The sequence below is a fragment of the Dendrobium catenatum genome, unplaced genomic scaffold (assembly GCF_001605985.2).
Source record: "Dendrobium catenatum unplaced genomic scaffold, ASM160598v2 fragScaff_scaffold_1664, whole genome shotgun sequence".
Lineage (NCBI taxonomy): Eukaryota > Viridiplantae > Streptophyta > Magnoliopsida > Asparagales > Orchidaceae > Dendrobium > Dendrobium catenatum.
Window position 1 is genome coordinate 1 of NW_021320126.1, and position 14,733 is coordinate 14,733.

The 14,733-nt window shown below is 33.9% G+C and overlaps 1 protein-coding gene across 9 annotated transcripts in view; it reads left to right on the forward strand.

Moving 5' to 3' along the window:
* The first annotated feature begins 12,559 nt into the window (after nucleotides 1-12,559).
* LOC110091805 (paired amphipathic helix protein Sin3-like 4) overlaps nucleotides 12,560-14,733 on the forward strand; it is a 31,208-nt gene continuing 29,034 nt past the window's right edge. For 4 of the 9 annotated variants that reach the window (XM_028701270.1, XM_028701273.1, XM_028701276.1 and 1 more), the window contains exons 1-4: nucleotides 12,829-13,200; nucleotides 13,805-13,977; nucleotides 14,108-14,276; nucleotides 14,368-14,466. In XM_028701270.1, the coding sequence (XP_028557103.1) occupies nucleotides 13,832-13,977; nucleotides 14,108-14,276; nucleotides 14,368-14,466 (414 nt within the window). In that variant the 5' untranslated portion in view covers nucleotides 12,829-13,200; nucleotides 13,805-13,831. Of the gene's footprint in view, nucleotides 12,699-12,828; nucleotides 13,201-13,804; nucleotides 13,978-14,107; nucleotides 14,277-14,367; nucleotides 14,467-14,733 lie in introns of those variants that run through there. The other 5 variants (XM_028701274.1, XM_028701275.1, XM_020816051.2 and 2 more) reach the window with 3 other exon arrangements.

Below are 14,733 nucleotides of genomic sequence, written 5' to 3' on the forward strand. Positions count from 1 at the left end.
CCAAGAGTAGAAGTATAATTTTTAAATTATCAATTCATCCCCCCTCTTGGTTAGCCTTGGGACAATTAATTAGGCTTAACATCCTAATTTATATTGGACGAGTTCCAACATCTTCATGAATTCTTCGCATAAATTCTACCTTCACAGCTCTAACCTCTTATGTGAATCGGCGCCCCGTCAAAATCTCATATCAGGACTATGTTGAACTTCAACAGCTATCCACAAGCTGGGATAAGCTTCATATAATCGTCTCAGATCCTGACTTTGACTGGTCCACGTCAAATAATTTCCTTCGCCAAACCAATGCACCTTTTCATGTTGACAAACTAGCTCTTTAGTCAAAGATGCTAGGACAATTCAACATGTCCTTCGAACCTCCATTATTCCAAAAGCTAGGGACCGAATCCACATCACTCATCTACTTTCTCTGACTACTTTTTACATCATGGCTCATCGAGAAATTAATATTGCTAACTTAATTTTTCGGTACATTGATCATTTAACCACAATCTGCGATCCAGGTTAAAAGAGGAAACCCAATCTGGCTTTAGGACACCTCATAGCCTATGCCCTTGAAACCAAATATCAACTTCAATATCCTGCTCCTCCCAACTCTCTTCTACTCAAACAGTTCCTTCAATACCCTTCATAGTACTCATCTCCACCCAGGGGATGAGGAACCTCGAGGGGCTGAGGAGGAGGAGGCTCCCACTCCTACTTCTATTCCTGATCCAACTCCTCTTCGACAGCACTCACAGTTTGACCAGTTAGTGGAAAGGTTTGATCGATGGGAGACCCGCTTTGACACTTACGTTGCTGTACAGGAGCAGCAACATTCTGAGAATATTGCCTGCTACAAGCAGCACCGCACAGAGGACTTAGCACATTTTAATAGCTACATTACTCACCACCAGCAACAGCATGACCAGGACATCGCCTGGTTCAATGCTTAGTTTATTACGCTAGCTAGCTACTTTTAGCAGCCACCTCCACCACCTCCATCTGATGGTCAGGGTCCCTCATTTTTCTAGTCGTTGTTTTCTATTTTCTGTTTTCAGTAGTTTGTCTTGTAGTTTGTTTTAGTTTCTACTATGTTATTTCTTTTTTTCTTTTTGTGTGTCTAGGACCCTCTTTTTGTGATGACAAAAGGGGGAGTAGGATGTGGTAGGAAAAGTTGATGTGCTTGTAACTTTGAAATTTTAATGAACTGGTGTTTTTACTAAGATTTTCCTACTTGTGTTTGCTATCATCAAGAAATGGGAGATTGTTACAAATCTATTTTTATGACTTATGTTTTGATGATTAACAAACACTATTGATTCTCTTGGATTGTATGTTACTTCTAACTTTTCAGGAATCAATGATTGGACGAATAAACGAAGCCAGTTCAAGTTTGCATTGGTTAGGGTTGAGTCAGTCTGTACTTTGCTTTTTCTCTTCTTGAGTCTATTTGTGATGTTCAAAGAGACTAATGCTAGGTAACCCTACACACACACTTGACAGACTTAGAATTTTTATTTTTACTCACATCGGCCAGGACGATATTTATATCGGCCTGGACGATCTAGTTTAAAATAGAGATTCTATTCAGGATTCTTAATTAAGGCAGCCGTCATTAACAGATCGTTCTGGACGATACGTTTATCGGCCAGGACGATAAGTTCAAAATAGAAAGAAATTGTTGCCATAAATAAATAAGGTATTCTGTATTTTTGGAAATCGGCCAAAACGATCTTGGATCGTCCTGGACGATATTCACAATTATGCCTTAATTAATCAGACAAATCAAAAAAGTAATTAAGGATGATTGATACGATCATAACGGCCTGGACGATCTCAGGATCGGCCAGGAAGATCTATTCAAAAACCTTAGTTACTTCTGGATGATAAATATCAGCCACCTTGAATTCAGAGCGATGCTCTGGATAATTTTCCTCTGATTTGAGCTGATCGGCCTGGACAATCGTGAGATCGTCCTGGATGATCAAATCAATTTTGAAATCGTCCAATTTGCATTCAGGGCGATGCTCTAGCCAATCTTCTGAGATTTGTACTGATCGGTTAGGACGATGGACATATCGACCTGGACGATATTATCGGCAACTTGCAATTAATGAGCTCCTTTGAAGCTCTTCTATTTAAGAGCTCTTGTTCAACATTTTTTGAACAATCTTTTGCTGCTGCCTTGACCTGAGAAGACCTTGAGGAAAGAAAGAGAGAGAGAGAAAGAGAGAGAGAGAGAGAGAGAGAGAGAGAGAGGATCTTGTGAGGGGATTCACAAGGGTTGCTTCAAGGATCGCTCTGCTTCTTCTTCGTCTAGAGTTTCTCGTCCGTGGAAGGGTCGATAGAGGTAAGGATTCAGCATCTGATTGTGGTTCTCTGCTAGCTTTAGGAGGAAGCAAAAGGAGATAGGTTCTATGCCTTGCCGGGGTGGCAAAAAGAGGTTCTTTATAAAGGCTTCTCCACCTAGCTGTGGGGGCTAAAGGAGAGTCACGAGTATAGTGCAATACTCGGAGGGTGCCTCCGGGAAGTAGACGTAGGTCGAGTTGACCGAACCACTATAAATTTCTGTTTTCTTATTTCTTGCTTCCGCACTTTAATTTCCGCACTTATTTTTGTGGTGTGATTTTGGTTTATGTGATTTTTACTTCTTTGTGAAAAGAATTTTTAAAATACCAATTCAACCTCCCTCTTGATTAGCTTGGGCCAGTTCTATAGGGCTTAACATCCCTAACGAACTTTCATAAACTCTAACTACATTTTTTCAAAGCCTTAAACCTTATTCAACCAACACCCTACACTCACTCCTTGCCACCTCAACCTTCTTTGACCAGTTGACAGGTTAAAGAAGTCAATCCAAGCTCAAACCTTCCTAAATGGTCAACTCCCTTATTATATTCTATCTCCCCCTAAGGTGCTCTAGGGATTTTATTTAGGTGCTAAAGCACTCATAAAATCTTTAAATTAAGCTTAGGCATTAGTTTATCCTAAGATGGCAAGTTTTCCTCTCTTCTCCCTAAAGCACCCAATGAGATTGAGCTCAACCTAGGCTTTGTCTTAGCCTTCTAATAGCCTAGGGCATGTGTCCTCCATCAGGGAAATAGCTCTAATGTATCCCAACCCTTGAATTTAAACCCTAGATGTCAAATCCCAAGGGGATCATTTCAATAGTTTCTAGTTGATCTCAGCCTCCAAGTCCTCCTAGAGTATACTCTTATTTTGTTCTAACTCCCCAGGCCTTCCTCCACCTCTCCATTACCAAATCCAAGTGGTTGTACGTCACCGGCGATGACCTTCCAACGAAATAACCCATACTCCATCCAAGGTACCTCTTGCTCGATCCATCGCATTTTATATCGCAGTTTCAGCTGGGAACTTGTATGAGGATAGTCTAAAAGCTCAACCGTATCAAATCCATGAAAATCTAACTGTCTAATTTCATAAAATCCCTAGGCCTAGGCCACAACACTTTTTGTAAAGTGCTTATTAAACAGTAGAAATCCCTCCCCATAATTTTTGTTCATGAATTATAGATGTTTTTCAAATTTCAGTTCATTTGGTCCACCCGATAACTAAAATAAGGCAAAATATTAGTTCTAGGGTGATTTTGTATTTTCTGTTAAGAGTACATTTTTTTGGATCATTTATACTACGATCAACAGTCCAGATCATGTCACTCCATGACTTTACCTAACCGCGGACTTGATTTATCATTTAGTTTTTTTTTTTTCGACTTGATCTAAGCCGTTCAATCAAACCACGTGCGATTCAATGGTCCTAAAGCCCTGCTAACTTGGATAAATGGCTTTAGTGCCGCTTCACCTTGTCACAACATTAAATACTAATGATTGCCACCACAAAATAATTGCTAATTAATACCTACAAATCCGATCCATCGATTTGGACATTGCCATGTCGCCTCCCGGATCCAATTTTTTGATTTAGCAGACCAGATTATGCCACTTTTCTCCCCCACCATCGTTTTAATTAAATATTTTATTTAAATTAATTTTAATTCATTTTAATTAATAAAACTTTAAAAAAATTAGTAAAAATTAATTTTAAATCAAAAAATGCATGCAATATATCAAAATTCTTAGAAAATTAAATACTTTAATTTAAAATTAATTTTAATTTAAAATATCTGATATATTTCAAATATTTTTAAATGATATAATTTTAATAATTATTTAGTTATTTAATATTTCAAAAATATATAATATTTTAAATAGTTATAAAATTATTTAAAACACTTTATGTTAAAATTAAAAGTGACCTAAAATATTTTTAATTTATCTCTAATTATTTAAATTCCCTAATAATTAATTAAATAACTAATCAAATAATTATAAAGTATTAAAGATCAAATATTATTTAAATATTAAATTAGAGGGAGATATTTATCTATATTAAAATTAAAATTTTATTTTGAATATTTAAATTATCTTGGTTAGTTTTAATTAAAAAATGTTTAAATATTGACTTAATGTTCAAATTAATATTAAATTTTAATAATTTTTCAAAAATGATTTTGTTATTTTACTTTATACTTTTCTTAGATTATTGAATATTACCAAAGCCTTTGTTTAAAATTATTTTAAAAATATTTGAGATTTATTCAAAATTATTTTGAATATTTAAATTTTCCATTAAAAAATCCAAAATTAAGTTGTTTTCCTATATAAAATTATTTTTAAAACTATATAGGTTAAATTTTGAGAGCTTTGAGTGAGTTATGAAATTTTAAGCATAGATTAAGTTTGAATGGATAGAATTCATGGGAAAGGATTAGTAAATAGTTGCGTTATAACTATTCTCTATTTAAGGCATCATTTATGTTAATAACCTTAAATTCTTGCCTGTGTAGGATGCACACAATTGTACTTAGCTTATGCCCTCCTAGATCTAAGATTTGATTGGTGTGATTGCATATTGTTTATGTTTATCTAAGGATTAGTTGAACTTTGACTTAAACCAGATCAATCTAGTGGCATATATCAGGAAAAAAAACTAGAAAGTAGGCTTAGAGCATTTAGAAAATTCTAGGGATTAGGTCATGTGTCTAATAGGGGTAGAAGCTATAACATTCAACCATAGTGACTTTATCCCATTTAGATTAGGAGTTCACTAGTCTTGAAATCATTTAGGACCTAAGTGCGAATAACCCAAGTGAACTTTCCTAATAAACCTAAAATTTAAAATTTTCATAATAAATTCAAATAGACCCTAAAAATTATAAATAAAATTTCAAAATGTTCAAAATTAAATCTCTAATCCATAAATAATAAAATCCCCATGATTAGACCTTTAATTTAATATTAATTTATTTTTTAAGGAAATAGATAATTAATTAAAATATTTTAAAAATCTTAAAAGTTCTCCAAATGCTCGAAAACACCTTCTTAAGTCATCTATGACCTTTGGGGATGATTCCAAGAGATTTGGGGTTGATTTGGGTCAAAATATGAAAAATCTCTTTAATTAGGCAATTTTAAGAATTCCAAAAATACTCAAACTTTGAAAATCATAATTAATCCCAAAAAAATCTGATTCAATAAAACTCAAAGCTATTCAAATATAAGTAAAATCTAATATTTTCTAAAAAATTCCTAACCTCCAAAATTAAGTCAAAGTCAAAAAATCAACTTTCTGGTCAACCATAATTCAAATCTAGGTCTCAACTTTAAAACATCATAACATTTTATAGAAAACTCAAAATTAAGCAAACTAATAGTCTAACTACTCATCATAAGGTCTAATATTTATTAAAAGTCTGAAACAATTAAAATTAACTTAATTTAAAAAGTCAACTTCTTGACCCTTAATTAATGTAATTAAAATAATTCCAATAATTTATTAAAATTCCAATTTGATTAATAAAATCACTTAACCAACTTTCTAATACACAACAATCACCCAAGAGATGTTTTTTAATATGGACTACTCCGAGTTGTAGGGCTACATGTCCTAAAGAGGTCTAATTTCTTGAGCCTATTGGCATAACACCATGAATGAATTCAATGGAGTGTAAAATCTTAAAATTAAATTATTCTTAATCATTTAACCAAACTAAAATTCTTAATTCAACTACATCAATAAGATTTTTAAGATGGACTACTTTGGGCTACAGAGTTATGTGTCTTAAGGAGGCTTGGTTCCATGAGTCTATTGGTACAACGCCATGAACCAGTTGATGGAAAATATAAATTAGCTTAATCTTAAAAATTGACCCCTAATCAAATTAACTAAAATTTATTAACCCTTTAATCTTTAATTAATTAAACTCATTCAATTGATTAACCCTTAAAACATATCCTAAGTTAAGATTTAACACATTAATACTTACATTCAAACATAAATATCTCCTTCAACATTAACAAACCCAAACACTAGATAATTTCAATAAGCAACCCAGTTTAGCTTTGATACACTTTTTAAAATAGTTCACCATAGCTTGAATTGATCTCCTTTATCCTATAAAGGGTGGAAATGGTCCCAACAAGTCCATTCCCCAAACTACAAATAACTAACAACTACTGATAGGGATATAGTTACTAAGAGGGTTGTAATAATATGGGGGATGAATCATTGGTATTTATATTATTTATTTAAGTCCCATACATCCTTCTTTAATGTTGGCTAGAATTAGAGGTGTCAAAATTTGACCCAACTTAACCTGACCCAAAAAAATTTAGGTTATGGTCAACCCATTTACCATACAGGTTAATATTGGGTTTGAGATTCTGACCCATTTATAAAACTAGGTCGGGTTCAGGTTGACCTAGAAACCCAAGTTGACTTGAAAACCACACTGTTATGATGGCCTCACGTTGGAGATGGAGAGGGAATATTTGCTGGCTGCCTAGATCGTTTCCACCCATAGGTTACAGTTCCTAAAAACCTTACTACTACCTACAGTTCCTGTTAGAGATAGCCAAACCTGTAGTCCAAAGTGATATGCACAGCTACGAGTCACCCATAATTTGTTAATATATTTATGTGTCAAGTGCAGTTATGATTCCCGCTACCAAATCTGATTTCAGATGCTTGCCTCACGTCCGGCCATACTCCGAAGGCCTGCAGCCTGATCCCCACAGCCAGATTCGTGCACCTTATGTTTGCTCAGTCACGCTCTCGCAGTCGAGTCCGCGGGTCATGTCAGGTCAACTCGATTACCTGATGGGTTGGATCCATATTAGAATTCTTGATCTATTTGTAAAATTGAGTTGGTTAGGGTCAACCCGTTTGGACCTGGGTCAATTTGGATTAGACCCGAACCTAACCTACTGACCCATTTTGATACCCCTATCCAAAAGTAGCCTTGTTCATGTTCTTATGGGTAACTATCCTTCCTCCAAAGTGTCTATCACACTTGACAGAATGGACATCTTTGAGTATGACTTCTTTCTCTTATTCTTACATATATCTTAAATTTAGTGTGGTTGCCGACCTCTTGAATAATTTACCTCCTATGAGTAGGGAGTCACCTTCCTTGATTTTGAACCATCATATGTCACCAACATCCAAATTAATAATTCTCGTCTTCAAATACTCAGTGAAATAGCCCACCAAACTTGCCAAACTATTAGCTTCAATCTATAAGACTTCCTCTTATTCAATAAGTAGCCTTACAATCCACACTACTAGTCACCATGACAGATTCCCTTTCTTGGAAAGGATAGCGACGAGTTGATTTTGGTTTATTAGAAATTATGAAAATTTAAAGTATTTTAGCTTACCAATCTCTGTCTTTATCTTTAATAATTACTTTAATAGTACATCATACCTTACTTCGTACTCACCATTAATTTAATTTAACATCTGCTGTGAATTAGACAACATAAGTTGAGTGACCCCTAGCCATGAGGCGAGTCAAATAATAGTAAGTACATTCTCATACTTAGTTTGATTGTTTGTAAATTTTAATTCAAAACATATTGCTTGGGTGATAGTGATTCATGTAGGACTCTTCAAAACCATGCTCAAGCAAACGCCTTGCTTACCTAAGGTGCCATTTACATGGAGTGTCCAATACTACTACATAGTCACTAACTTCGACTCAACACCTAATCATTGAAATGTGTAAGGAATTCTATGAGTTATTAGGCTTTGATAACCATCCTTAAAAATGCAAGTGATTTGGAACTTACTCAATTCCATCATTTGCTTGAGCAAATTCTCAGAGTGATCTAGCTTGTCTAGTACATTACTTGGGTAGGATGATCTTGGATGTAAGTCATAGCCACCTCAACGAGCTTATTAGGTCCCATGTGAGTTTCTTTATGAAGTGATACCCTTACTCTGTGCCTCTAAGTGTTTTTATTAGATAATACACTATTGCTTATTTCCTTCTTTCTTCACAAGCACAAACTTAACCACATCCTCACCCGCTCATAAATATAACAACATTTCCTCACTTGATCATAGGCTTTGTAGTAGAGGTGGAAAGGTGAGATGAAGTTTAAATTATTAAAAGATGGCCTTATAGTCCTCATCATAAGAAAACTTCTCCCCATTTCAAAGGACCTTGAAGAAGGGTGAGCATCTCTCACTTAGTTGCGTGTTAAAGAAATTAAGCTCGATGACTTGCCTAGTGAGTTACTACACCTCCTTGGCCAGCTTGGGCAACTGCATCTCCATAATTTTCCTTACCTTATCAAGGTTTTCTTTGATTCATTATGGTGTGAGGCGGAATCCCAAAAAAAAATTTTGACTTGCCCTAAAGGTACATTTTAAGGGATTTAGTTACATATTATACTTCTTGAGGGCAGTAAATGTCTTCTTAAAATATCCAAAGTCCTGGAAAGCCAAGGTAAGTTACCCTTGTTTACTAGGAGGTCATCCATATACACCTTGATATTCTTTCCTTTTTAATCCTTGAATATTTTATCTAGCATCTTTTGGTTGATCGTCTTGCCATTCTTCAAACCAAAGGGCATCACCTTATAACAATACAAACCTTCTGTGGTGATGAAAGAAGTCTTCACACAATTTCCTGAATGTATTTTGATTTGATTATAGCCTGAAATGGCATCCAAGAAAATCATAACATAAAAGTTCAACCCATTCTAAAATACAAAAGCCCAATAAATGATATACTTGAACACTTCTGAGTTTCTCAGAATCGTAGTACTCTCTACCTCTCATCCTTTGATTCCAAAAAGAAATGTTCAATCTTAATTGAGTTCCATTTGAAAAATTCAATTCGTTTAAACCTTGTATATATCTTGAAAATCAAGAAAAGTTTAGTCATTATTTAAATCAAGAGTGTTATAAAGAATGTCTTTCATGAGATATAATTAAACCATAAGAGATGGCCTTTATGGTGAATTTATAACTTTAGCTTAAAATTTCTTAAGGTAGGGAAAAATCATTGGGGTGTAGCCTATTTTCGAAAACATCAATTTTATTTTTGAATACATTTAGAATGCTATGTTATCTCCCTACATGATATGTTAGTTAGTCTCTTTTTGTATTTGACTATCGAACTCATAAAACCTTTAAAAGTCTATTTTTGTTTTTTCAACATCATTGTAGAATAGAATATTTATCATTTGAGATAATATGTTATTCTTTTTTTAGTTTGATTATAATAATAGTAAAATTTTCAAAACACTATTTTTGTCTTTGAATCCAAAGTAGAATGTTATCTCCATCTTTTGAGATGGTATGACATTCTCTATGCAGCATTTAATTAGAAAAATAGGAGTTTCCCCAAAATCTGCATAGTTTTATTTTCCAACAAATAAAAGTAAAGGTTCCAAATAGTTCAAACTTTTATCTCTATCCAACAATACATTTCCCAATATTTGGTTAACAAATATATATACTTCAATTAGTTTCCAAGGAATACGACTAGAGAGATCATCTAAGTTTATACCTTATTATCATTTCTATTTTTATAGATCTAGGTGTCTATGTATGGAATAAAGGCTTGACTTCTTTTTTTGTTTTTATTTAAGGGTAAGTATAAGTCAGCTTGCTTAGTTGCAATGAATTGTTCTATTTTATAGCCATCAAATCACTCTATTTTATTTATTATTGCATGTTTCTTTATTATATTTTATATGTTATCTTCATTTTACTATTGTAAAGTAAGGATAGGTTTTTAAACCTATGTAAATGTCCCAAGGCTAATCAAGAAGGGGGAGGGGGTGAATTGGTAATTTTAAAAAAATTCACTTGGATTTTACTAGAAAATTGATTTTTATATATTTTATAAAAATAAATTTTCAACGACAAAATAAAAAATGCTGAAAAATAAAAGTGCATAAATAAAAATAAATACAAAGATTTATAATGGTTCGGTCCAACAAGACCAACATCCACTCCCTGAAGACTCCCTCTTCATGTATTATACTATTACCAAAGTGACTCTCATTTTACCCCCACAGTAAGAAGGAGAAGCCTTTACAATTTTCATCTCTTCCACCAATCCCCGGTGCGATAGAGTACCAGCATCTTTTCATACCCTCCAAGTGTCGGCAGAGTACCATCATCCTTTCACACCCTCAAGTGTCAGTAGAGTACCGTCGTCTTTTCATACCCTTAAAGTATTGGCAGAGTACTATCGTCCTTTCACACCCTCCAAATATCGGCAAAGTATTGTCATCCTTTTACACCCTCCAAGTGTCACCAAAGTACCAGATCTTCTTCAAAGATCATCTCTCGAGCAACTAGAAAGAAGAAATGAAGAGAAGTAACCAAAATACAAAATAGATTCTTACCTTTGAGTAACCTTATGAATCCTTTACACTCCACTTGCAAGAACTCTCTCTCAAATACTCTCTGAAAACACTCTTTCACTTGTGCTCAAAGAAATCACAAAGAATAACATTTTTTTTCAAGTGAGTTTCTAAGGACTTCTTATATAAAAGAGACAAAAAATCGTCCAAAAAATTGAAAATTTGTCATTTTGAGTGTGTACGATCGTACAGTATGATCCTAAATTATATATTTGAATAGTTCAAAAATTGCTGCATATGTACCTATACGAAATATTTTCATACACGATAATCATCAAGTAAGAATCATGTTCGTACTATACAAATGATTGAAAAAAATTTCTACTTTATCGGGACGAAAAGATACCCCACATTTTCATACTATGAACGTCGTTAGTACGAACCATGTATCGTATAATATGATCCGTTCAGAAAATTTTGTGGTTTGTTGGGACAAAAAGGAACCCATTTTTTTGTAATCTAGATGTCGTTTGTACGAAGGTCACTTCGTAAAGTACAATCAATTAAAGAAAATTTGTAATTCGTTTGGATGAAAAGGAACCCATTTTTTAAATACTATGGACGTCGTCTATACAAAGGCACTTCATAAAGTACGACCAGTTTAGAAAATTTTTCAGAAATCGTCGGGACGAACAGGGACATATCTATTTCATACTTTGGATGTCGTCTGTACGAAGATCACTTCGTACAGTATGATCAGTACTTAGAAAAAATTTCTTCCCATAGTTCATTTAATTGCTCGTAGGAGGAAATAACTGAACAAATTATCCCGTATGAATTAAAATTGTATAGTATGATTAGTTTAAAAATTTACATATTTTAAACACTATCCTAGTGTGTGTGTGCACTGTTACTTAATTACAATCACACTCTCTCAAACTAAATAAAAGTGAAAATTTACAGACTACATTTACAATAAACCCTAATTTATTCTTCCTTAAAGTCTTCAACAGTTTGGAGTATGATTTTCCTGAAATGTCAGTACACACAAACAACAAAAGCAATATATATATATGTTAGGAGAAATAGTAATTAAAGTAATAATATTTGGAATCATAAAAAACACACATGTTACAACAATCTCAAGCAATATATACTTTGTCATATAGACTTTGTTTATGAAAATACGATCATCTTACTAATTAGGGTGATTCACCTCTGCCTTGCATATTAGTCTATCTTTAAGCATAAACCATGTAATCATGTCAAAAGTCATTAAATTATAGTTTTTCCATTAAAATTTAACCAAAAAGAATCAATACAAATTCAAGTTTTATTTATCCAAAGTTTCTTTTGGAGGTATCCTTAAGTGTAATTAACCATAAAGATCCGAGTTCCTTTAGGAGATTGAGTAACACACACTCTCTTAATTTAGTTTAAGTTAATATGAGTTCTCGTGAGTGTTTCAACAAAGTTCAAATAAAACTTGTTAGGCTTGTCACTTTTTACACATTTTCTTATATCTTTTTGTCAAAATTTCAGTGATCCCAACAATTTCTTGTTCTTTTTCTTCAATGAATTGCACATGCGGCTCATTCTTTCCTTAACATGATCATTTTGCAACTTATATTTGTGAAAATAGGGCAATATAAGCTAAGATTGACATATAAAATAAATGATAAATTTAGATATTATATATGCAAATTAGATCATTTTGAATTATGTATAAAAATTTTGCCAAAAAAAGAAGAAGAAGAAAGTTCAGTTAATCATCAAATAATATATTTATGCTTTCAAATCTGTTAAATCCAGACCGAGCAAAATTGTTAGTCCTTCATGCATATCTACTTCCTAGGAATAACGTCCACTGCAGTCCTCATGTCGACCGCCATAATCAATCTCAACCGTTCATCCGATCCTAACCATCATCTTCGCTGCCCACTTGATATGTTAGTGTAGTGGGAGCCCTATTGATCGACGGCTGAGGCGCGTCTTCTCCGGCGACCAGGTCAGGTGGGTAGTTTCCTTCCATAGCTTCAATAAGTTAGTGGATTTTTTTTTTAATTTTTTTTTTATATTTTTCTCTCTATTCTTTTTCCATAATTTTGTTTTGATAAATAAACTAAATATAAATAAATATATTACAAATTACATCCTCTCCGGCTCCTTCCCCGCTCGATGCTTCTGCTGCACAGATAGGTCTATTCTCTTCTCCCTCTCTCTCTCTCTCTCGAACTGACTTAGAGCCACTGTGATCCTTGCGAATTTCGGCGGCAGGATTGGGTGTTGAGGTTGATCGAGGAAGATCGGTGATTGGTTTGGCTGGGTTTTTTTCTGGAGTATACTAATAAGAGTGGGAAGGAGGAGAAAAGGGGCTTGGTTGTCCTGTGATAGTTGGGATGGGTGTAGGGAAAGGCAAAGTTTGTATAATGGTTTCATGGGCTCAGGGCTGAAGAGAACAAAATTGACGAAAGCGGATCCGTGAATCTTCAATATTGATTATCGTTTGACTCAGGTTCTACTCACTGTTTCTCATGTCTATACTGTGTAGTGCTATCTACTTCTGCGTCTAGTTTTGGCAGTAGAAAATTGGTTTTGGGGCAATAGTAGATTTTTTTTTTTCGCTTGGTTGGGTGATTTGACGGTTAGGAATAGGTTTAGCTCTTCTGGATTGAGCATTTTTTTTTTTTTTCGTAAATGTTCGTGTTTGTTTTGTAACGAGTCGCTATTAAATTGCTGTTATTCTTTCGTATATTTGCAGGGGGAATACCTGGGTTAATTTTTGTATAGTAGAGTTCTTCGGATTTAGTTGTTGAGATACGAAGATGGTTTGCTTAAAGATTTAATTATTATTATTATTATTTTTTATTTGTTCATGCGGACGTTTGGGGATTTTGAAACTGTTCTTTCGGTTTCTCCTTTTTCTTATATATATTTTTATTTTCTATAATTTTGAAGGTGAAATCCCTTTTAACCCTCTTAGGAAGTATGCATTTCTCTGATACTTGCTTTTTGGGCTATGAATTGGGTTGTTAGGGTTTATGAATTTCTTTTATGATACACCATGTTCACCGAAAGGAATTGCTTAATATGCTTTGTTCTGATATGAATAATGATAGTCTTGGGGCAGGTTCGGGTATCCAAATATGACTTCTGCAGCTCCTAGTAATACTCAGAAGTTAACTACGAATGATGCACTGGCCTATTTGAAGGCTGTCAAAGATATTTTTCAGGATAAGAGGGAGAAGTATGATGAGTTTCTCGAAGTCATGAAGGATTTTAAGAGCCAGAGGTCAGACCTGAACCGTTATGGCTACTTTGAGTTTTGCTCTGTTCTTTCAATATTTATATTGATGCTTGCAATCGATACCTTATTTATGATTTTTCGTTGCATCTTGTGATTTTGTCCTTGTTGGTCGCAGGATTGATACTAGCGGAGTAATTATGAGGGTGAAAGAACTTTTCAAGGGGCATCGTGATCTTATTCTAGGTTTCAACACCTTCTTGCCTCATGGGTATGAAATCAAGCTTCCCGAGGAAAAGAAGCCTGTTGAGTTTGAGGAGGCTATTAGCTTCGTGAACAAAATAAAAGTATTTATATGATGAGCCAGTCATGATATGGTTGAATTATGTGCCCCAACTTTGTTTCCGTAGTTTAAACTCAATGCTTGTATTTCTGCAGAATCGATTCCAGAATGAAGAGCATATTTACAAGGCTTTCTTAGATATTCTAAATATGTATAGGAGGGAGAATAAGTCCATTCATGATGTTTATCAAGAGGTGAGTTATTATGTTATGCAATGTTTAAAACTGCGTATTCGGGTATTGAGACGTTTTTCATTCGTGAGGCGAGGCGTAAGCCTCAAGGCGTTTTGAGGCGTAAGCCTCAAAATCAAAAGATTGCATAAACATAAAATGATAAATTTTTTATATACTAATGAGTGAATAATATAAAATATAAAAAAGCATAAGATATGAAGTGAAATCAAAATATCTCAAAATTCTATCTTTCCCAAATCCCAATATTCTTTTCATTAACATATAATT